General features: G+C 41.5%; 1 protein-coding gene across 2 annotated transcripts in view; it reads left to right on the forward strand.

Annotated features, from left to right (window-relative positions):
• ADGRF1 (adhesion G protein-coupled receptor F1) overlaps positions 1–24,492 on the forward strand; it is a 38,217-nt gene that overhangs the window by 8,105 nt on the left and 5,620 nt on the right. For both annotated transcript variants that reach the window (XM_059938545.1, XM_059938544.1), the window contains 11 exons: positions 1,547–1,624; positions 3,094–3,245; positions 5,374–5,431; positions 6,992–7,141; positions 8,118–8,291; positions 12,026–12,126; positions 13,167–13,225; positions 16,663–16,814; positions 17,964–18,127; positions 19,776–19,964; positions 21,820–23,193. In XM_059938545.1, the coding sequence (XP_059794528.1) occupies positions 3,177–3,245; positions 5,374–5,431; positions 6,992–7,141; positions 8,118–8,291; positions 12,026–12,126; positions 13,167–13,225; positions 16,663–16,814; positions 17,964–18,127; positions 19,776–19,964; positions 21,820–23,193 (2,490 nt within the window). In that variant the 5' untranslated portion in view covers positions 1,547–1,624; positions 3,094–3,176. The remainder of the gene's footprint in view (positions 1–1,546; positions 1,625–3,093; positions 3,246–5,373; positions 5,432–6,991; positions 7,142–8,117; positions 8,292–12,025; positions 12,127–13,166; positions 13,226–16,662; positions 16,815–17,963; positions 18,128–19,775; positions 19,965–21,819; positions 23,194–24,492) is intronic.

Here is a 24,492-nt window from a genome sequence, read left to right on the forward strand (position 1 = left end):
TCTCCTAGAAGCAGTCTAGAATAACAGCTCTCAAAGCTGTCTGGGGGTCAGCGTCACTTGGGAAGCTTTAATAACGCACATGGCTGTGCCTGATCTGCATAAGATTTAGTAGGTTTACTGTGGGATGGGGGCACCATTATTTTCAAATGAGCCCCTAAGTGTTTCCTTGTCTCCTTCCCAGCTCCTCCTCCTCCTTTTTCATAGTCCGACTATTCATGACTGGGAATCACTGGTCTGAAACCCTGATTCTAAGTTCCACTTTACCATTTCTAGCCAGTCCAAGGAGACAGCCCAGGCTCCACCCTCCAGTATGGGAAGAAGAGAGAATAAACAGGCTGAGAGGATGAGAGTTTCCTCACAAAGCTTGGAGCTGTCACCCAGGCCTCCTCACGTTGGGTTTGCAGCCTCAGGCCTGGATGCCACATGCGAGAAGGAGATTTTTCAAAGAGAGAGAGATGGAGAGAAAGAGCCATATGAGGGCCAGGCCTCCCGTTTGGAAGCAGGCCCTGGCACAAGAGAGGGGTTAGATCATGTTAAAAATGGTCCCTGGAAGTGGAGGAAAACTGAGAAAGGGGCTGGAAAGAGCACAAGCTCCGTCTGCAATGTGGCTGCACTCCAGGAAGGTACTAGGAAATAAATTTAGCAGGACGTGGCAATTCACCAATAAACAAACAAACAAATATATAAATAAAAACAAATAGAAAATATCCAAAGGGCACAGAAAAAGAAGTTCTATTTCACAAAACTGTTCAGTTATTTTACATATATATAAAATTTTCATTATATGTGAGTGTGTGTATATATATATATATATATATATATATATATACATAATACAGATATATACACATTTCATTATGTGTGTATCTATAGCCTCATGTTATAAAATATGTTTCTTTCTATGGGGTCAAAAATATTTGAAAAAACACCACTCCAGAGCCAAACATCCATCCCTTTTGGAAAGCAGAAAGCACAGACCAGAGGGAATAGGGCTCAGAGCAGGTCTGGGGAAGCAAGATGGGGAAGAATGATCTGGAGACTGGACAGCTGCCCAAAGAGAGTTAAAGCAGTCGATTTAGGGGGAGTCTTGGCAGGCAGGTGGGTGGGAGCATGCAAGGACCATTCACTAAGGGGAGAAGGTAAATACAAAACGGGTATGTGTCTCATGGTTTATTTTTCATGCTGCCCTGGAAAGCCCTAGAAAGAATCTCTGCTGACATGTAGGCCACATCTGTGGGAGTCGTTACCCTGTCTCTAACGCCTTTTCTCTTTTCTTTTTTTTAATCAATATTTTTTTAAATTGAAGTATAGTTGATTTACAATGGTGTGTTAATTTCTGCTGTATAGCAAAGTGATTCAGTTATAGGTATATATACATTCTTTTTAAAAATATTCTTTTCCATTATGGTGTATCCCAGGACATTGAATACAGTCCCCTGTGCTATACAGTAGGACCTTGTTGTTATCCATTCTATATATAAAAGCTTACATCTGCTAATCCCCACCTCTCACTCCATCCTTCCCCACCTGTTCTCTTTTCTTGTAGATCAGAGAGCAAAGCCTGAGGCCGTACTGCTGGGATGGCAGGGCGTGTGTGAAGTTTAAAGTGCACCCAGGAAGCAAGGTAAGGGCTGGAGAACCAACCCTGGGCTTCTGTGCTGCTGACCCCAGGCACTTATTCCCATGGTGGGTTATTGAGCTTGGGAATCATAGCTCTTCATCTTTTCCTATGGAGATGTAAAGAGAAAGGGAATTTTATGACCATGACTATGGACTTTTGTCTAAATTATTCTGAGATAACCATGAACTTGAGGACAATTTGTTGCTAACCACATCAACTATGAAGAAGGCCACAGGGAAGTATTCCTTCATGTTCTGTCAATACTGGCCAATAAAACTTTAAAAAAAATTTTGTTAACAAAACCCCACACAACATAAAACGTACCACCTTAGCCATTTTTAAGTGTAAAGTTCAGCAGTGTTAAATATATTCACACTGTTGTGCCACAGATTTCTAGAACTTTTTCTTTTGGCAAAATTGAAACTCTATACCCACTGAATAACAACTCTCCTTTACCCCCTCCTCCCAGTCCCTGGCAACTGCATTCTTTTTTCTATTTCTATGAGTCTGACTTCTTTAGATCCTCATATAAGTGGAATCATATAGTACTTGCCATTTTGTGATTGGCTTATGTCATTTAACATAATGCCCTTAAGGTTCATCCATGTTCATAGCACGTGACAGAATTTTTTTCTTTTTGAAGGCTGAATAATATTCCATGCCTAATAAAACTTTTGGCAATGATGGAAGTGTTCTGTGTCTATACTGCCTAACATGGTAACCACTAGCCACATGTGGTTATTGAGCACTGGAAATGTGGCTAGTATGACTGAGAAATTGAGTTTTTCATTTCATTTTATTCTAATTAAAATTAAATTTATTCTAATTAAAATTAGACTGTCACATGTGGCTAGTGGCTACTACATTGGACAGAACAGTTCTAACTCGTGATTTTTTTCATTGCCCCCAAATAACCTGTCTGTAAATGATTAAATCTTGTGACCATGACTATGGGCTGAGTTTTGTCTAAATTCTTCTAAGATACCCATGAACTTGAGGACAGTTGGTTGCTAATTACATGAACTATGAAGAAGGAAATTTGCTGGATTGGTTCACTATTATTTTTATGCTGAAATACTCAGAGTCTATCTTTATATTAATGGTTCTAGGGTCCTTGGTTGTTTGAATGCTTGTCTTTACTGAGATGAAAAGAAAACCTCAGTGAAATATAAAAGCCTGGATATTAAATGCACCCAGCTGCAAAGTTAAGCAAGCCATGATTTTAAAATAGCCTGTGTTGAGTCAAATTTGATCACTTAGATCAAACTTAAACTTAGAAGAGAGTTCTGGAGAAATTTTCTAGTAGGTTTATAAAGAGAAAAATTCACTAGTTCTGCAGTGGGAGTGGAAGTGATGGTGTCTCTGGTGCAAAAAAATAACCAAATGCTCAGGGCTTCTGATGAGCCCATCTAGGCTTTAGCTCCATGTGCATTTAAAAATTTTGGCTTGAATGACTTGTTTTTGTGCCTCAGCCTTGCATGGCGCACACGTCTAGTCACAGACTGTGACTCCAGCTGTTCATGTCCTGTCCAGAACCAGGAGGGACCAGGGGAAGATGAGAGTTCCTACGCTCTGGCTCTTCTCCTTCTTCATGATCACTGAGGGCTGGAATGGCTTTCTGGGGGTGAGTTTGTGTACGTCCCGTTTTCTTCTCTACCACCTCCCCTCTGTCCTTCTGGCACTTTGAGCGTCCGTCACTCTCTAGGCAACTGCAATGACAAAATTTCATAGACTTGGCATCAGAAGCGCTGGGTTCTTGTCTCAACATTACCAGCATTAGCTGTGTGGCCTTGGATGAGTCACTTCATCTCTTGGAGCTTAGATGACCTGACTGCAAAAACCAGGATCTTGGACTAAGCCATACTGGAGATCTTTTCTAACTCAGCGCATCCTCTCCTATGGCCTCTTTGATGGAGAAAAAGCATATAGATCGACATTAGCAGTCCTTGGCCTCTTCCCTACCTATACTCACTTTCTTTTTTTTTTTCCCAATAACCTTTTTTTAAATTGAAGTAATAATTTACATATTTTAGTTTAGTTTACATAGTTAATTTACAATGTTGTGTTAGCTTCAGGTATACAGCAAAGTGATTCAGTTTTACATATATATATGTATACATATATATATTCTTTTTCAGATTCCTTTCCATTATAGGTTATTATAAGACTTTGAGTAGAGTTCCCTGTGCTATACAGTAGGTCCTTGTTGTTTATCTGTTTTATACATAGTAGTGTGTATCTGTTAATCCCAAACTCCTAATTTGTCCCCCACCCCCCCTGCCCCGTCCCCTCTGGTGACCATAAGTCCTTTCTCTAAGTCTGTGAGTCTGTTTCTGTTTTGTAAATAAGTTCGTTTGTATCATTGTTTTAGATTCCACATGTAAGTGATATCATATGATATTTGTCCTTCTCTTTCTGACACACTTCCCTTAGTATGATAATCTCTAGGTCCATCCATGTTGCTGCAAATGGCATTATTTCATTCTTTTATATGCCTGAGTAATATTCCACACCTATATCACGTCTTCTTTATCCATTCATCTGTTGATGGACACTTAGGTAGATTCCGTGTCTTGGCTATTGTAAATAGTGCTGCAGTGAACATTGGGGTGTATGTATCTTTTCAGATTAGAGTTTTCTCTGGATATATGCCCAGGAGTGGGATTGCAGGATCATATGGCAACACTATTTTTTAGTTTTTCTAAGGAACCTCCTATTGCTCTCCATAGCGGCTGCACCAATTTACATTCCCACCAACAGTGTAGGAGGGTTCCTTTTTCTCCACATTCTACTCACTTTCTTGATGCTTTCATCTGGGGTCATGGTTTTAATGTTCTCTGCATGCCAATGACTCCAAACTCTGTGTCTCCTTCTCACACCTGTCCCCCGAACTCCACACTCACGTATCTACTACCTACTTGGTATCTCCAGTTGGGTGCCAATATCCCCTCAGCTTAGTATGTCCAAAATTAAACTCTCAGGTTTAATTTTGCCCATAAGATTGCCTCCTTGCCCATCTCAGCAAATGGTATCACTGTCTCTCCAGCTGCTTAGGCAGAAAACTTATTATTACGCTTGACACTTCTCATAATCCATGTCTAAACCATTAGATCTTTTTTTCTGGTTTTCTCTTTAAAATATATCCAGACTCCAAACACTTCTCACCAACTCCATGGTTACCATCCTGATCCACACCTTCATCATCTCTCACCTATATTATTTCGATAGCTCCTGAAACGCTCTCATTGCTTCGGTGCTTGTCTATTCCCAACACGGCCGCAGGATTGAGCCTTCTAAAAAGTGGAGCAGAGCACACCTTTCCTCTGTTCAGAACTCTCCAGTGGGCTCCCATCCCACTCAAGCAAAAGCTAAGCCCTTGCCACAGCCCAGAAGGATCTACAGAACCTGCCTCCCCAGAGGTACTCTCTGACGTCACTTCCTGGCCGGCCTCCCGGACTCCACTTAGCTACTCTGGTCTTCACGTGCCAGGCATATTCTTATCCCAGGGCCTTTGCACCTGCTCTTCCCTCCTCCTGGGAAATTCTTTCTCAGGGATCCTCACTTTCCTGCTTCCTTCAGGTTTGTGCTCAAAAGGTGCCTCAGCGACGTCCTGTTTTGCCCCCTCCCCCACCATCCCTGGCTTGCATTTTAGATCCATGATTGCAGTTTATCTGGGAAATCCAACAAGGCCTTATGAAATGCAATATGACCAAGCCTCGCTGTAATTATTCTTTTTTTTTTCTTCTTCACAGAGTGATGATGGCATCAAAACAAAGCAAGAACTCATTTTGAATAAGGAAAAGCCTCTAGGTGAGACTCCCTCAGATAGCATGGTACAGCACGCACTGGAGCCCAGAGAGCAGGGTTCAAATCCCAGGAGTGCTTCTGATGGGTTTTATGATCTTTGGCACATCGTGAAATACCTCAAATCTGTAAAACGATAGTTATATTAATTCCTTGTGAGGATGAAATAATATAATAAAGGCACCGTATCCTGTCCCGTAACCAGCCAGTAGCTGCTCCATACTCTTCCTTTCCATCTTCATCTTGATCTCAATAATGTGATGAATGACACAGACTTCAGTCTAGGAATGAGTTGTGGTCTGAAATTTGATTTGCAGGTCTGATGCTTCAAGCATTGTGTATATTTCCTCCTGGAAACAATGGTACACACAGATGGTGGTTAGATTCCTGGGTCAGTCCTCAAAAGCCTTTTTACGGTGCCGTGAATCTGCCATCCAACAATGTGCTAATAGGGCCATAGACCTTACCACATCGTAGCAAGGCTACAATTCTTTGGGAAAATGAAACCAGAATTTCAACTTGGAATGCCATGGAAAGGTAAAAGCACAAGTATACATTGAACTCTTACCAGTGCCAGGCCCTATTCTAAGTGCGTTAGATGAATTAAATCCTCACAAAGATCCTCTGAGTTAGGTACAATCGCCATCTTTATTTTACAGATAGTGAAACTGACAAGGCCGGTGGGTAGGTGGGGCAGGATTCAACGCCCAGTCAGTCTGGCTCCAGAACCAGAGCCATTAATCTTTCCCCCATCGGTTTCACTGCCGATGATAACAAAATGAGACCCAGGAAAAAAGGATGTTCACCTTTTGCCTCTTTTTCTCTGAGGCCCTTCACATTCTTAGCCTGGGGTCCACAGAGGACCTTGGGAGGATCCTGAGACCCCGTGGAACTTCATACAGAGTTTCATGTGAATGTGCCTAAGTGAATTCTGGGTGGCATTCCTCTTCTCTCCCAGCCCAAAACACCTAATGGTCTCTTCTTAGGGAAACAAAAGGTACTGCTCAGAAACGATAAGGTGGAGGTGAGGGTGCATCAAGGCTCAAGTAAGGTTTGGTTTGGTTTTACTTGTGCATTTCATCTCAGTATCAAACTCAGCTAATCAGTGGAACATTTGTACAGGAGAAGGAAGGGCTCTTTGGAGAGGAAAGAGGAGACTGGGGGTTTTATATCAGAGATAACGTCCAGGAGACCAGAGCTGGGGGAGGAGGAAGGGAGAGTGACCAGGACTTTCTCACCTCTTCTCCCTTCAGTCTTGACCTTGAAACTTGACTCTGGATGTGACCTGAGAAGTATGTAAAGTCAGGAGGGCGATGCTGGGGTGAGTCAGAGAGCACAGAGCAGCTGGCCTGGCAGAAGTCAGAGGAGAGAGGTGTCTTAGGCACCTGTGGACGGTCTGATGCTTTGCTCGGGATGCTCATTTTTAGTCCATGTCTGGATGAAGTGACCAAGCCATGTCCATGACCCTCAGGCTGAATCTGACAATTGCTCCGAGGTCACTTGCTCTGCAGTATCTCCCTCCCAGCCTGAGAAAAGAAGGCTTTGACAGTCTCTCTTTCTCTCTAGGTCCATTCCAGGAATACGAGCTGCTGCTTCAGGTGGCCTATCGAGATTCCAAGGAGAAAAGAGACGTGAAGAACTTTCTGAAGCTTTTGGAGGCTTACCCTCTTTTTTTACCTGGGCCGGTGAAGATTATCAGAGCAAAGGCCACCACGTGTGAGTCAGTCTCTGGTAACTGGGAGTGGAGATGGGGAAGGTGGTGTGTGAGTCGGGAGAGGTTAGGTTATGCTGGGGAATCAATCATCCGCCCAATATCCGTAGCTGAAAAGAATAAATGCTTGTAAAAAATATCTGGCCAACAGCACTAATGACCACCACAATGGGGTTAGGAGAAGTTAAATGATTTATCTAAAGCAAGAGTCCTCAGAGTGTGGTACCCAGACCGATAGTAGCAGCAGCCTCAGGGAACTTAAAAGAAATGCAGATTCCTGGCTCCATTCCAGACTTACTGAATCATAAACTTTGGGATGAGACCCCTCCCAGAAGATTCTGATGCATGATCACATTTGAGAACCATTTACAGCACACCATTGGGCATATTTTCACAACAGTATCTGGTGACTTTGCCCCTTTTTTTGTTTTTTTGTTTTTGTTTTTTGTCTATTGGAAAGGAAAGGTTTTTTAGTGGGAGTTTTAGGTCCAACACAAGCATACAGGATTGGTTAATAAAATTTTTCGTCATGACTCTCAACAAAAAGGTCTCTCTGCCTTTGCCATATTGCTAACAGGGACTTTGGGGGAGTGCTGCTAGGTGGATGGGAGCATCCAATAAGACAGTGGACAAATACCATCTAGAACCCTTTAAATAACTCTCAGGTTGACATATCCTCTTCTGCTTCTTTCTCCATTTAAGTGGTACCTACTGGGCACACATCCTTTTTTTGGATGCTAGCCCCAGACATTTGATTTTTATGTTGGCTGGGTTTCTGATCCAACCTCAGTATCAATTGAGTGGGACGTTTCCTTAACCTTAAACATATTTGTTTCCATCTTGTTTTCATCCTTTATAGCTTTTGGAAAGAAATATCTCTAGCTTTTTGTTCAGATTCTATATCAGAACCAAAGATGAGAACTCAGCCATAGCCAATTTATTAACCAGGTCCCGTGAGACCAAGCTCTGTTTTTTGTGCAGACTGTGGCATCCAGAACGGGGTCCTGCGCTGTGCCTGCGACGACGGCTACTCCTGGTTTCCCCCCTCGTGCCTTGATCCCCAGAAATGCTACCTTCACACGGAGGGATCTCTCCAGAGCTGTGATTGTCATCTCAACAACCTCACCCAGAGTGTCCATTTCTGTGAGAGAACAAGTAAGTGTGTAAGGATACCAAGAGGGGAGCTGGGGCCCCTCCCACCTCCACATGTGACAGAGAGGGAAGGACCACTGGGTCTGTGCCCCAGTGTTTCTCTTTGCCTCCCAGAGAAGGGCCAGTGTTTACAGGGAGTTGGAAGGGCAGTGATGACGTACCCTGCTAGGCTTGGCTGGACACAGCGAGAGCTTCGTAAGTGCAGAAAATTCAGAAATGCAAGCTGATGTTGGGCACCAGCTCAGCCTGGGGGTACATCCAGCTCACCTCGACAGTTCTACGATTCTTCTGAGATTTAGGGAGATTCCCTGAAATTCCAAGTAGGGGAACAGCTTGAGTAAATAACGTTTTTCTTCCCACCTTCTTTTTTTTTTTTTTTTTTTTTTTTAAACATCTTTATTGAAGTATAATTGCCTTACAATGGTGTGTTAGCTTCTGCTTTATAACAAAGTGAATCAGTTATACATATACAATATGTTCCCATATCTCTTCCCTCTTGCATCTCCCTCCCTCCCACCCTCCCCATCCCACCCCTCTAGGTGGTCACAAAGCACCGAGCTGATCTCCCTGTGCTATGCGGCTGCTTCCCACTAGCTATCTATTTTACATTTGGTAGTGTATATATGTCCATGACACTCTCTCACCCTGTCACATCTCACCCCACCCCCTCCCCATATCCTCAAGTCCATTCTCTAGTAGGTCTGTGTCTTTATTCCCGTCTTGCCACTAGGTTCTTCATGGCTTTTTTTTCCCTTAGATTCCGTATATATGTGTTAGCATACTGTATTTCTTTTTCTCTTTCTGACTTACTTCACTCTGTATGACAGACTCTAACTCCATCCACCTCATTACAAATACCTCCATTTCATTTCTTTTTATGGCTGAGTAATATTCCATTGTATATATGTGCCACATCTTCTTTATCCATTCATCTGTCGATGGACATTTAGGTTGCTTCCATGTCCTGGCTATTGTAAATAGAGCTGCAATGAACATTTTGGTACATGACTCTTTTTGACCTATGGTTTTCTCAGGGTATATGCCCAGTAGTGGGATTGCTGGATCGTATGGTAGTTCTATTTGTAGTTTTTTAAGGAACCTCCATACTGTTCTCCATAGTGGCTGTATCAATTTACATTCCCACCAACAGTGCAAGAGAGTTCCCTTTCCTCCACACCCTCTCCAGCATTTATTGTTTCTAGATTTTTTGATGATGGCCATTCTGACTGGTGTGAGATGATATCTCATTGTAGTTTTGATTTGCATTTCTCTAATGATTAATGATGTTGAGCATTCTTTCATGTGTCTGTTGGCCATCTGTATATCTTCTTTGGAGAAATGTCTATTTAGGTCTTCTGCCCATTTTTGGATTGGGTTGTTCGTTTTTTTGTTATTGAGCTGCATGAGCTGCTTGTAAATCTTGGAGATTAATCCTTTGTCAGTTGCTTCATTTGCAAATATTTTCTCCCATTCTGATGGTTGTCTTTTGGTCTTGTTTATGGTTTCCTTTGCTGTGCAAAAGCTTTTAAGTTTCATTAGGTCCCATTTGTTTATTTGTGTTCTTATTTCCATTTCTCTGGGAGCTGGGTCAAAAAGAATCTTGCTGTGATGTATGTCATAGAATGTTCTGCCTATGTTTTCCTCTAAGAGTTTGATAGTGTCTGGTCTTACACTTAGGTCTTTAATCCATTTTGAGTTTATTTTTGTGCATGGTGTCAGGGAGTGTTCTAATTTCATACTTTTACATGTATCTGTCCAATTTTCCCAGCACCACTTATTGAAGAGGCTGTCTTTTCTCCACTGTATATGCTTGCCTCCTTTATCAAAGATAAGGTGACCATATGTGCGTGGGTTTATCTCTGGGCTTTCTATCCTGTTCCATTGATCTATATTTCTGTTTTTGTGCCAGTACCAAACTGTCTTGATTACTGTAGCTTTGTAATATAGTCTGAAGTCAGGGAGCCTGATTCCCCCAGCTCCATTTTTCGTTCTCAAGATTGCTTTGGCTATTCGGGGTCTTTTGTGTTTCCATACAAATTGTGAAAGTTTTTGTTCTAGTTCTGTGAAAAATGCCAGTGGTAGTTTGATAGGGATTGCATTGAATCTGTAGATTGCTTTTCCCACCTTCTTTTGACTTCTTTGGCCGACATCAATTTCCAGAAAATAAAAATGTAGTAGTGCACAAGCAGGGAGGGTTACCTAGTGATTATATTGAAAGAAATTCTGTAAATTGCCAACAAATATGTGTGTTGAAGGAATTGCCAAAACTAAACAAAAGTTGAAAGTCTAGTTTAGGAGCCAGTGGATGCTGGGGGAGCTACTGCTGACTTAGGTTGATGTTCAGGGGATGATGGGGTGAGCCGGATGATGTGGGCTCCAACAGCTTGAAGGACTTTTAAGAAATGTCCCCAAAGATGAGTCCAGTTATCTTGAAGCTCCAGCTTTTGGTAGAGCGGAGCAAAGAGTGAAGGAGGACCTGAAATAGCCCAGCTTTCCTGGGTCTCCCTGGGTCCCTTTCCCAGAACCACAGCAGTTCAGGTTAAGGTAACACTTATTTATTTATTTTAAAAATTTTATTGAAGTATAGTTGATTTACAATGTTGTGTTTAATTTCTGCTGTACAGCAAAGTGACTCAGTTTTATATACATCTATCTATCTATCTATATATATATACTTTTGCATATTCTTTTCCATTATGGGTTATCAAAGGATATTGAATACAGTTCCTTGTGCTATGCAGTGGGACCTGTTGATTATCCATCCTATATATAATAGTTTGCATCTGCTAATCCCAGACTCCTAATCCTTCCCGTCCCAAGTAACACGTATTTATTAAGCACCATCTTTATACCCAGATCTGGGGCAAATTCTGGGAGGTCACCATGAGGCATTTCTCTTGCTGTCAATCAATTAGCAAGCTACTTGAGGAGGCCAGGCTGTTAACACATGAAAGAAGACAATGTGATCTCTTCAACAAACTTTGATGAAAGCCTACACTTTGAAAAGTGGTCTAAGTCTGATCCATCTTTGGGGGATACAAAGATGGATCAGACAGGGATTACACTGACAAGGAGCTTCCTAAAGTAGAGTGGGGACGTACATGCATGAGGTGTGTTCACAGATAGATGTGTAGGTGAAGAGGCTGGAAGGGAGGTATGGATAAAGTACTGTAAGAATTTAAAGGAGAAGAAGACTCTTTTCATCTGGGGCCCAGGGAAGGTCTTGCTAAAGAGGCGCATTTAACGAAGTCCTGAATGAAAGATACACAGGATTTGTCCATCCAGAGATGGGGAATAACCTGTCCCAGAGGAGAAAAGCACCAGTGATGGGTAAGCAAGGGGTAAGTTGCAGTTAGCAAGTAGTGATTTTTTTTTTTTTTTTTAATTTTTAAATAGGGACAACGTTTAAGCTCAGGGCCTAGACTGGGATAAGTGACTGCCTTTTATAACCACATGTGAGTGGCTACTCATTTACCTGCTTATAAGGTCATCTTGATTATCTCACTTTCCCATTATGTTCCAAATCCACAAAAGAAAATTCCAGTTTTATGGATGCTTCCTATATTACTTTAGGTGAACATTCATCATAAAAAGAAATTGACAAAAAGAAAGAAGAAAAAAAGGAGTTGGAGTACCACTGTCAAATAGATGGGCTGAATTAGACTTCTGTAATTTTAAGCTATAATATATCAAGTGAGTAATTTTTATCTCTGTAAATTTCTTTTTATTTTCCATAGAGGTTTGGGGTACTTTCAAAATTAATGAAAGATTTACAAAAGACCTTTTGGATTCATCTTCTGCTCTATACTCCAAATACACCACTGGAATTGAAATTCAAGTAAGCACCTTCTACTTATTACAAAAGAAATCGTTGGCTAAACATAAGTTCAGATGTTTGCAATTCAACATATTTATTTAACACATATTCTTAATTATTCATTTTCAATGAGTTATTACATAGCAGTTAATCACTCTGCCCACAAGTGATGTCCTTTGAACATTTTCTTTCAAGGAGCGTTAAGCAGTTGACTTCTTCCCATTTCTTTAGTGTTTAGTTTTGCTCATTTGTTAGGGTAATATTAAACCAAGCCATCTTGATTATTTTCTTTTTTCTTTTCTTTTTTTTTTTTTAAGTACTAAGGATCTTTATTCTCAGGTCTGATATTGAATCTGTGGCTGCAGATAATGTCACTATTTTGAGAATAAAAGGTCCCATTATCTTCATTCTTTGCAAGTCTTCAGCCACAAAGTTACACCTTATTCTCATAACAAGATAAGTGAATCAAGCCTTCTTGATTATTTTCTGATTTTTATTTGTCAAAAGAAAGTTTTCATGATCTAAGCTCAATTGTTAACATTTGGGATTTTTTCCTTAAAGAAGCCTCTCTTGTTAGAGGCTAAAGAGAGTTACTGACCAAAATTTTGGACTACATAATGAAGTCACATAAAACTACCTCTACCTAGGATGGTGGTTCAGATGTGGTTCTAACTGAAGACATGCACAAACACTTCGCAGGTAGATTCAGTTTAAGCATCTATTGAAATCAATGGCTTATTTAGGGGAAGGAGAAAATAGATTTTGGGTGAATTTATTATATTATCTGGCACCCGACCCAACCTCTAGTCTAAGCAGTTGGTTCTACATTCTTTATTAGCAACCTCAAAATTAAATTATATGTGTGTGCACAGGCGTGTGTGTGTACATTCTCTGCTATCATTTTAAATGTATTTCTATAACATGCAACTACCTCTCGCCATATCTCTTTCCTTTTCTTGGTGCTTCCGTTGGTTATTTATTGTCTGCGACCATTTTTTGCTCAAATGTCTCTCTTGTGTGGGACAAAGATCAACATATTGCTCTTTGCTCTCTTTGTAAAGCTGAAAGAAGCGTACAAAAGTATCCAAGGTTTTGAGTCAGTTCAAGTCACCCAGTTTCGGTAAGTAATACAATGGTCTTAGAAGGGCATCCCTGGAATCATTCACCCGTCCTGCAAGATGCCTCATGCTGTTTCCAAGTGACCTTGACAGAAAATAAGTCAACTGCTCTTTGAAGTAGGATTCTTACTAAAATTGGATAAAAGTCTGTGGTGCTTTAAAAAATCTTAAGAGGAAAGCCTATATTCTCATTTAAATGCCTTTGCGAATATAAATATTAAATGGCATTCTCGAAGCTATGGATCAGAAACTAGAATTGGAAACCCGCATGGCTTGGAAGGAAGCAGGAGGACGTGGTGTGCATGCATGGGAAGGGGCGAGTGGGGGTGACAAGGGTTGTGGGTTGTGGAGGGATGGGTTTTCCCCTTCCATAAACACAGAGGGTGTGATGTTGTATAACTGGGGGCCAGAAGGGGCTCCTTGGGTAAAATATTATATTTTTGTGTAGATATCATGCATGTACCACAGTTCAAAGTCCAGTAGTCATTGTCTACAGCAAATAAAGAGATATTTAGTAAATTAGCCTTTTGTTTATACTTTAGTTCAAAAGTTATTTGGTTAGTTACCTGTGTGTGTATTGATTACCAGCTATTTATAGTCTGCTTGAGGAAGTGACTTAGAGGTCAGAGAACTTAACTTCTTATATACTTTTTTCACAGCTAAAGAATAGCTATAGGAAATTTTCAGTAACTTTTGCTATAAACATACTGTCCTGGACAGTATCCTTTAAGCCCTCTCATGTACCCATAAAAAGGCTCACATGTATAATATTCTTTAAAATTCAGTGCTAGGAAAAACACTGCTTCTTTTTTCTTATATCAAGGTCTATAGAATTAATCTAACTTCTGTTTTTGACTTTGCCGTCATTGAATTCATAGACAGCATTGAAACTCAGTCAACAGTTTTGTATTCAATATTCACATGTTTCTTTTCCTTGGCCCTGGTTTTCTATTTCTATTTCTAATTTATATTCCATCATATATATATATATATATATATATATATATATATATATATATATATATATATCTTACAAACTGTCTCCAATAATTTGTAGACAAAATCACAGTAAAAGTAGATAAGTCTATAAAATACAACTATTTTGGTTTTACTCTTTACATACATGATCTAAAGTAAATCTTAGTCTCTCACAGTCTCAATTTATTTATCTGTCAAACAGGACTGTTAATACCTGTGGAATTTAATTTAACCTCATTACATAAAATGAAATAATAGAAAAATACTTTTCAAACACTATAGAAGGGCCATATCAATGAAAACACATTGTGATCATCACAGCATAAAAGGGTATTTGGGTTTATTTATTGTGAGTTCAATGTAGTTCAATGTTAGTTCAATGTAGTGATTAAGAATTTGAGCTTTAGAGAGCCAGAGGTTCATATCCATCAATTAATAATTAATGACCTGACCCAACTTCTTTAGGACTCAGTTCTCTTATCTATAAAATGAGAATAACCCTAACCCTAACCCTCATGGAGTTGCAGGATTAAATTAATCCATGTTATCTCACTTGCTTTCATAACTTCAAATACCGTCTGTATACAGATGGGTTCTAAATTTATTACTTGACCTCAGTCTCTCCCTTATACTCTGGACTCCAATATTCAATGCCTATTAACATCTCCAGGTGATTTTCTAGTAGGCATGTCAAATGTAACATGTCCAAAATGGGAGTCCTGCAACTCCCCCCCGTCATAAGCTTTCATCTCCTTCTCCCACTGTCTTCCCCATCTCATTTCCAGAGATGCTGTTCTTCTAGTTGCACAGACCCAAATCTTAGAGTTATCCTGTCTTGATTTATTTTACAATAAATTATACTTAATTATTGAGGTATAATTTACATACAGTGATATGCTCAAAACTTAATTGTACAGCTTTATTAGCTTTGACAAATACTAATACCCGCCACCTCCTATCAAGACAGACCATTTCCATTCTCCCCAAAGTTCCCTTGTGCCCCTTTCCAGCCAATCTCCATGCACATTCCTACCTCCCTACCAGAAATAACCACTGATCTTATTTCTATCACCATAGGTTGGTTTTGCTTATGCTAGAACTTTACCTAAATGGAATCATCTAGGATATAGTTTTTTTGTGTGCCTGGCTTCTTTCACTGAGCCTAAGGCCTTTGAGACTCATCCTTGGCTTTTTGAGTATCAGTGATTCCTTCCTTTTTATTGCCCAGTAATAGTCCATTGTATGAATATACTACAATTTGTTTTTCAATTCTTTGGGGTCATTCTTGCCTGGTTTCTTTCTCCCACACCCAAAATCTGCTCCGTTAGCAAGTCTTCTGGCTCTATCTTCAAATACAACGTGAAACTGACCAGTTCACTTCTCCCCACACACACTGCTACTCAATCAGTTCAGGGCACCGCCCTCTCCTTCCTAACTAGTTTTCCTGCTTCTCTGCTTCCTCCCTTCACCTATTTTCTACACAGCAGCCAGAGTGATGATCTTAAATTATAAACCTGATCATGCCATGCCTTTTCAAAAAGAATAAAACCTTTTAATAAAAGATGAAATTCAGACTCAAAGGCCCTATTCCATCTGGCTCCTGGATACCTCTCGAGGGTCATCTCCTATCCATCTCTCACCTGCTCATTGAATTTTAGTCACGTTAGCCTTGAAGTTTGTCAGACTCACAGGCATTTTCTTGCCTCCAGCCCTTCTCAGGTGCTGGCCATGCTGTACCAATTCTCTTTGCATCACTGGCTGTTTCTTTTCATCCTTCAGGTCCCAGCTTCAAAGACACTCTGCACAGAGAAGCCTTTCCTGACCAGTCTTATTTAAAGTGGGCCTCACGTCTACTTGATATTCTTTTTTTTTTTAAGATCTATATGAAGAAAACTTTATTTTATTTTAAAAGTTTTATTGGTGTATTGTTGATTTACAATGTTGTCTTAGTTTCAGGTGTACAGCAAAGTGAATCAGTTATACATATACATATATCCACCCTTTTTTAGATTCTTTCCCCATATAGGCCATTACAAAGTATTAAGAAGAGTTCCCTGTGCTGTACAGTAGGTCCTTATTTTTATCTATTTTATATATAGTAGTGTGTATTTGTCCATCCCAATCTCCCAATTTATCCCTCCCCCCACCTTACCCTCTGGTAACCATAAGTTTGTTTTCTACATCTGTAACTCTATCCCTGAACTTGTCTCTCATAACACTTAACAAAATTTGGAATTTTATATATATATATTTATAATTATGATTATATATATATATATATATATAGTGGTTATTTGTTTCTTAACTTGCCTTGCCTTCTCCACTGGCATGTAAGCTCCAAGAAGGCAAAGACCAAATCTGTTTGATCTATTCCCACAGACCCAATGCCATTCCCACACAGAATAAACCTCGAGTGACTGAATGAATGAATCTCATTTTTCTTTCCACGTCATCATCGTAGAAATGGAAGCATCATTGCTGGGTATGAAGTTGTTGGTTCCAGCAACACATCTGAACTGCTGTCAGGCATTGAGCAGGCGGCGAAGAAGGCTAAGACAGGCCTGCATCAGCTGTTTCCACTAGAAGACAACTCTTTCAGAGTGTTCGGAAAAGGTAACACTGGATTCCCATCCTCTGTAGGCAAGTAGATTAGGGGAGCCTAATTAGTAGATTGTATTATATATTGGAGATGTTCCCGAAACAGAATTGTTCTAAGACTGACTTTTAGTAGAAACAAGCAGCTGTTTCCCCTCCCAACCAGGATGAAACTCAATTTCAGCTCACTATTTCAGACTGTTGCTCATGGGTGAGCTGACCTCCAATTCTTAGTGTAAACGTCACACAAGACTGATTCACTGCAGGCGCTGATGGAAATGATTCAGCAATAGTTTCCTGGTATACATGCTGGAAGAGCCCTGGGGCTGATGAAATTCCTAAATCATAATCCAAGGGACCCAGGAAAGAAAGCATTTTTTCCAGGTCATTCACATACACCCAGACACACAAACACACACAGATATACATAGACACACACACCCTACTTCTTTTCTTCAGATGTTTAAAAAATTCTTTACATTCAGCTTTAAAACTCTCTTACCAAGATTTGTGCCACTTTCAACATTTATTCAACAAATATTTACTAAGTGTCCAAAGTGATTAGGCACTTAAGACACAGCAGTGGGGAAAAGAAACAAAAATCATAGCCCTTGTGGTTCTTCCTTTCAAGGCTTCCTCTATCCCAGTCCCAACATGGTAAGAATATATTATGAAAGGCCAGCTGCAAGAGGAACTAGTGGTTGATCACGATGTGAGAAGCCTTTAAAGGGGTACAAAGTAGGACATGTCACCCCCAAATGGCAACTGCCTATCTTTTAACACTATCATGCTTTGTCCCATAGTGTCTTGAAGATTTTCTGGTTTTCTAGCATTCCCTTAAAGAGTGAAAATATTTCCTTGGAGGGATCACACCTTGTCTTATTTTCACTGAATACTTAACTATTTGATAGCCCATTAAATTCAGATTGTTGGCATAGATCAGACACCTGGAGGGAAAGGAGGCCAGCCTTGGGGAGGGTAGGACATCAGGAAAGAGGAAAAGGGGCTGATGGGGTGAAGCTGGGCATCAAAGACAAACTTCTCCTACTCCTGAATTTTGCCTGGGTTTTGTCTGAAAACGTGACTTAAAAAGCACTGCTTTATGGTTTATAGAGAGTGTCAAAATATTCAGAGACATTTTTCTTCTTTGTTTCCCTTCTTTTCCAGCCCAGTGTAACAGCATAGTCTTTGGATTTGGGTCTAAGAATGATAAGTATACTCTTCCCTGTAGCAGCGGCTACTCCGGAAGCATCACGGCCAGGTGCCAGCCCTCTGGGTGGCATGTCCTCAGGGAGACGTGTGTGCTCTCTGAGCTGGAAGAACTGAAGAAGGTAAAAAAAGCATTTCCACCTTGCAGATTTGCCCTGGTTTTGAGTTTCACAGTGGGTGTCTCCCAGTGAGTATGACTGGGTGGAAGGTAAAATGTATCAATTTGTCTCTTTGGTCAGAAGTCAGTGACATCAGACCCTGGGAAACCCAGGGAGTGTAGGTGTGAGTAGTGAGTCTAGGTAGCAGCCGAGAACCTCAGAAACGTCAGGTTGGATGGTTTTGGGGGGAGGGTGCTGCAGAGGTGTGAATCAATGCTGAAGAGAGCTGAAGATGGCAGAACAGCAACTAAGCTGGCCTCAGAAAGCCTGGGAATCAAAGATCCAAGTGAAGGTATAAGTCAGAAGCTATAACCTTAGTACATTTGTCAGAAACCGGGGCAGGGAGTGAGTCAGCCATATAGAATGATAGAACTTCAATGGCTCTCCAGGGCCATGCGCCTCACCAACTTCCTTCTATAGATCAGAAAAGGGGAGACTAAGGGACTAGTGGTCCCTCTGGTAGCAGTAGTGTTGAACTAGAAACATGGTCACTTGATTTCCAGCCCAGTGCTATGACCTCCACATGATGCTCTCTTAGGAAGTTTCAAGTACTTAAGATGTAGTAGATAGAAAGATGGAAGCAAATGGTGAGGAGTTAAAACTCAAGTCATGGAAGAGGAACTCCAAGACCAGTTCACAGACACTATCCTGCAAATAGTTCATAGTGAGCAGAACTTCAGTCCCAGCCAGAGACCCTGTTTTGGAAGCAGAGAACCCCACAATATTCACCAAGGGGCTGTGGAAGCTTTACTGCTCTCTTTCTGGACCTCAGTTTTCTCATCTGTAAACTGGGGAGGAAGATTGGAGCAGATGTCTTCTGAGGTTTATCCTTGTTCTTGCCTTCTTTGGCCCAGTTTCTGGACACGAATCGTAGCTGGGACTGGGTCACCCCAGGGTGTGAGGACAGTCAGATCCCAGGTGCCCTAGGCAGAAGACAGCTCTGTCAGCTGAGAAGAGTAAAAAGGAAAACAGGGGGGATCTGGGATCCTGGGTTGATGTGCTTTGAACAAAGGGAATATCCCTCTTGGCTGCCTTCCAAATTAGCTCAGTGTCGTGGAAGCAGATGGGAGCCTCAAGGAAGAAGTAAAACCCCAAATCCAGTGACCAAGTGTAGCAAAATCTCCACGTATGTCCCTCTAAATCCTCTATAGGGATTTCTCAGCATAGTATAATGGATATAACATAGGATTTAGTGCCAAGTAGACCCTACCTTTCCACTTCCTAGCTGGGTACTGTTTGGAAAGTCACTGAATCTCACTGAACATCAGGTTCTGTATAATCAGGGTAACAATTTGTATAAAACTGCTTCTTAGTGAATCTCTTCAAGTTTCAGTTTCCTTAATCATAAAATGAAAATAATCATGGTACCTCCTTTAAAGGGTATTGTAAAGATGAAATCAGTGAATCCCCAGTAAAACGTTTAGCACGCTGTATGGAAAATAAAAAGCACTGAATGACAGCCATTATATTGTTGTTAACATTGTTATATGATTATCCTACGTTATAATGCACCATACAAATGCTGGTTATTCGTGGCCATGAAATCTGATTTAAGTCTGATGAAGCACAAACATTTCATTGTTTTCCAGAACATAACCATTTCTATTCCTAGAATTTCAGTGTGATTGCCAGCAACGCCACTGAGGCAACCGTGTCATCCTTGGTGCAGAATCTGTCAATGGTCATTCAGGAAAACCCATCAACCACAGCCGGGAATCTGGCTTCTGTGGTGTCAATTCTGGGCAATATCTCGTCCCTGTCCCTAGAAAGACACTTCAATGTGTCCATTTCGACAATGGAGGTAAGGTCTGCCTGAGTTTGAATGGCTCACTTTAAATGCTCAATCTTGCAGGAGGAATGGCAGAAGCCCCAGGTGATGGGGTGCTGCTGAAAAGGACCAAAGAGCCATGTAACAGTCTTGATGTGAGCTTCACTGCTTCCTCTGCAGTGTACAAGCAACCCCCGGGATCAATTATGTGAGTTCAAAGTAAGAGGGCGCTGCCTCCAGGCAGACTGCCTGGACAGCATCTGGCTGAGGGGAAAGCGTGAGCCTCTGCCCTGAATGACGCTGAATGACGCAGGTGCCAACTTTTTAGTATTTAATATTGAGTCGGCAGTTGTTCCTTCCCGTGGCCATAAGCTCTGACTTTAGTATATCATATTTAGTATATTTTAAGAACTCCATTTTTTCGACTGGGGAATTCATGATTTAGTTTGGATATTTAAAAATTAACTTAAAAAATTACTCAAATGAGACATGCTCACTCTAAGATATGCAAATAAACAAAAAGAAAAATAAGTGATATGTAATCTTGTCACCCTAGAATAGCCACTGCTTACATTTTACGTGTCACCTCAGTGCCTAGAAAATTGACAAGGGACACATAGCAGGTACTCAATAAATATTTGTTAAATAAATATCCTTCCAAACACTTTGGATGTGTGCATTGTATATGTTAAAGCATATAATATTTTACAAAATTGGGTTATATAATGTATACTGTTACATAATCACACAATCCTGCTTAACTGTATAAGGTGAACATAACATCAGAGATGACATTAAGTGTGAATAAGTTAAACCCCCTGAATCAAAGATGCTCAGATTTGTTTTTTTTTTTTAAAGTCTGACTATGCATTGTTTACAAGAGACCAACTAAAACGAGATGACACAAAAAGGCTAAAAATAACATGAAGGACAAAAACAGAGCAGCAAACACAAACAAAAAGAAGGCAGAGGTTGCTGGGGCAATAGGAGAAGCTCACTATGGGATTCGGGCCAGAAGCCACAGAGGGCTCAGTTAGGGTAAGAGTCAGCCAGAGGGATAGACGCCCGCAGCAGATGCCTGGGAACCAGACCCGTAAGAGTGAATGAGGGTCCTGGGTGAGAAAACGCTGCCTTTCAGGTACGTTTGGAAAAGGAACCTGGTTTTTGTTGTTGCTATTGTTTTTGTTTGTTTGTTTGGCCTTACTGCTTGAGGGATCTTAGTTCCCCAACCAGGGATCGATCCTGGGCCCTCAGCAGTGAAAGCGCAGAATCCTAACCACTGAATTGCCAGGGAATTCCTTGAAAAGGAATCTCAAACTGAGACTGACCCTTAAAATCCACAACAATTCAATGCTTCCTTGTTGCATGCCCAGTGTTTAAGGATTTTTGCTTTATATTCTCCTCTATTAAAGAAAAGTCATAAATACAAATGAATTAAAACTTGAACATTCATGACATGAATTTAGAACTTCTGATATTAGCAAAAAAAACATGATATGGGAAAGCAATTACAAGTAACGTCTCACTGTTGGACCCTCAGCCTGAGGAGTCATGCAGTCCCGTTTGCCATCTCAGAAGGAAGAAAATGCACACTCTGCAGCACCCATTGCAGGATTCTCCTCCTCTAGGCTGAAGCCCCAGTCGGAGTATGAATTCCCAGGGGTGATCACCCTGGAACTGACATGATTCTGCTGACCCTCATTTCTTAACCCAATGCTTCCACCGTGTGGAGCACCAGAGCTGAATTTCATTGCTGAGTTTTAATGTGGTCCTCAACTGAGCCAATTCTCTGGGCAATTTTCCTGAGCTTAAGACTAATGACTATCCACCCGTAGTCCTCTGACCTGTGTACTCAAAATCCAAACTGACTTTTACCCTTGTATTTCAGAATGTCATCAATATATCTGACCACGTCCTTAATTCTGCCTCGGTAACCAACTGGACGGTGTTACTTCAGAAAGAAAAGAATGCCGGATCCCAGTTACTAGCGTCACTGGAAAACATCAGCGTTCTGGTCCCTTCGACAGCTCTGCCTCTGGAATTTTCTCGAGAATTCATTAACTGGAAAGGGATTCCAGCATCCTCGAATCAAAGCAAATTGGGTTACAACTATCAGACTGAAATGTTCCCAGAAAATACCTCCATTCCCATCAGAGGCCATGCATTAATTAGGTCAGACCAATTCCAGAAGCCCCTTCCAGAAACTATCATCAGCATGACCTCTTTGACCCTGGGGAACATTCTACCTGTTACCAAAAATGGAAATGCTCAGGTCAATGGGCCCGTGATATCCATGGTTATCCCAAACTATTCCATCAATGAAATTTTCCTGACTTTTTCCAAGATAGAATCAAATCTGAGCCAGCCTCATTGTGTGTTTTGGGATTTCAACCATTCGCAGTGGAACAATAATGGCTGCCACCTAGTGAATGAAACTCCAGACTCGGTGACGTGCCGCTGTACTCACCTGACCTCCTTCTCCATGCTGATGTCACCCTCTGTCCCCACTGCCATCATTCCCGTTGTGAAATGGATCACCTTTGTGGGACTGGGGGTCTCCATCGGAAGTCTCATCTTATGCCTGACCATCGAAGCTCTGTTTTGGAAGCAGGTCAACAAAAGCCAAACCTCACACACGCGTCACATTTGCATGGTGAACATAGCCCTGTGCCTCCTGATCGCAGACATCTGGTTTATTGTCGCTGCCACCGTGGACACCACGGCAAACCCTTCTGGAGTCTGCACAGCTGCAGTGTTCTTTACACACTTTTTCTACCTCTCCTTGTTCTTTTGGATGCTTATGCTTGGCTTCCTGCTGGCTTATCGGGTTATCCTCGTGTTCCATCACATGGCCACGCCTTTGTTGGTGGCTGTTGGGTTCTGCCTGGGCTACGGGTGTCCTCTCATTATATCCATCATCACCATTGCGGTCACACAACCCAGCAATGGCTATGAAAGGAAAGATGTGTGTTGGCTTAACTGGTCCGATGGGAGCAAACCTCTCTTGGCCTTTGCGGGTCCTGCCCTGACTATTGTGGCTGTGAATTTGGTGGTGGTCCTGCTAGTCCTCACGAAGCTCTGGAGGCCCGCTGTTGGAGAAAGGCTGACTCAGGACAGCAAGGCCACTGTCGTCCGCATGGGCAGGAGCCTCCTCGTTCTGACCCCCCTGCTAGGGCTCACCTGGGGATTTGGCATAGGAACAATGGTTGACAGCCAGAATCTGGCCTGGCATGTTATTTTCGCATCACTCAATGCATCCCAGGTGAGAGCGATAAGGACCACCTAATACATCATCGGGTAATTGGAATAATTGCAGAGAACTGAGCATGGGAAGACCACACTGGGGGCGATCTCATTTCCCTGCCTCTAGCAGGACTATTATAACCCAAATTGCCTGGCAACAGTGAATAGAAAAAAATTAAAAAAAAAAAAAGATCCAGTCTTCCCAACAGTTATTCTCATACTGAAGCAGAATATTAGGCTTCTTCAGTAACCCATTCCAGGGTTTTAAATCCGTTAGAGTTCACATAGCTAACGCTAATCTCTCTTGCCGTTGACCCAGTCCTCTTTGTCTTGTGCTGATGTCTGTTAAAGCACACAGGGAAAGGGAAATAAATCCAGAGTGCTTTTTGAGTCTGAATGGTGCAAAGGAAGTCCCTAATGTGCCAGAAAGCAGGGCCTGGCCAATGGTAGGCAGCACTGTCTTTGTAAATAAAGTTTTATTGGAACACAGCCATGCCCATTCGTCTACCTAGGGTCTGTGGCTGTTTTCCTTACATGGGCAGAACTGAGCAGTTGTAAGAGGCTGGATGACCTGCAAAACCATTGAAATATTTACTCTCTGGCTCTTTACAGAAAAAGTTTGTCGAACTCTGCTGCCAAGGATGGGTTTTACATGCCACGATCAGAGAGTGTTCAGAGAGTAGGTGGGCAAAGCAATCCTTAGGTTTTGGTGAATCTGGAAGAGAGCCTTCAGTCCTGGTTCAAGAAATATTTGCTGGGTCTCCTCTGGACAATGACTCAGGGTAGTGGGGGTTAAACGTTTGAGCTCTGGAGTTAAATAGCTCTGGGCTCCAATATGTCATGCTATCCCACTGTGTGACTGCTAACAAATTATTTAAATTCTCTATACCTTAATTCTCTCGTTTGGTACACAGGGATAATATTATTACCTGTATCTTAGAGTAAATGTGAAGATTAAATGAGATCATTTAACACTTAGTGCAGTGCCTGGCACAGAGTAAGTGCTCAGTAAGTATCTCCTGAATCCAGTTGGTTCTCCACCTACTGCAACAAACCAGGATACATTTAGGTGGTGGCACAGAGCGCAGTCATAGAGAGCACACACCCAATGGTGACAGGTTTAGGGAACTTCTGTCCAGGGCCCTTGGTGACATGCTGTCTGAACAGGCACCAACTGAGGGTCCTCTGCCTGGGAGGAGGATTTCAAGGTCCAAGAAAGACTCTGCCAAGGGTTACCCAAGGGCTGGATGGACCTGATGGAAAGGATGCTGATATAGTCAACTTCCTCTACTTGGCCTTGGGGTTGGACTTCAGTGAC

Source organism: Balaenoptera ricei, chromosome 11 (assembly GCF_028023285.1).
Source record: "Balaenoptera ricei isolate mBalRic1 chromosome 11, mBalRic1.hap2, whole genome shotgun sequence".
NCBI lineage: Eukaryota > Metazoa > Chordata > Mammalia > Artiodactyla > Balaenopteridae > Balaenoptera > Balaenoptera ricei.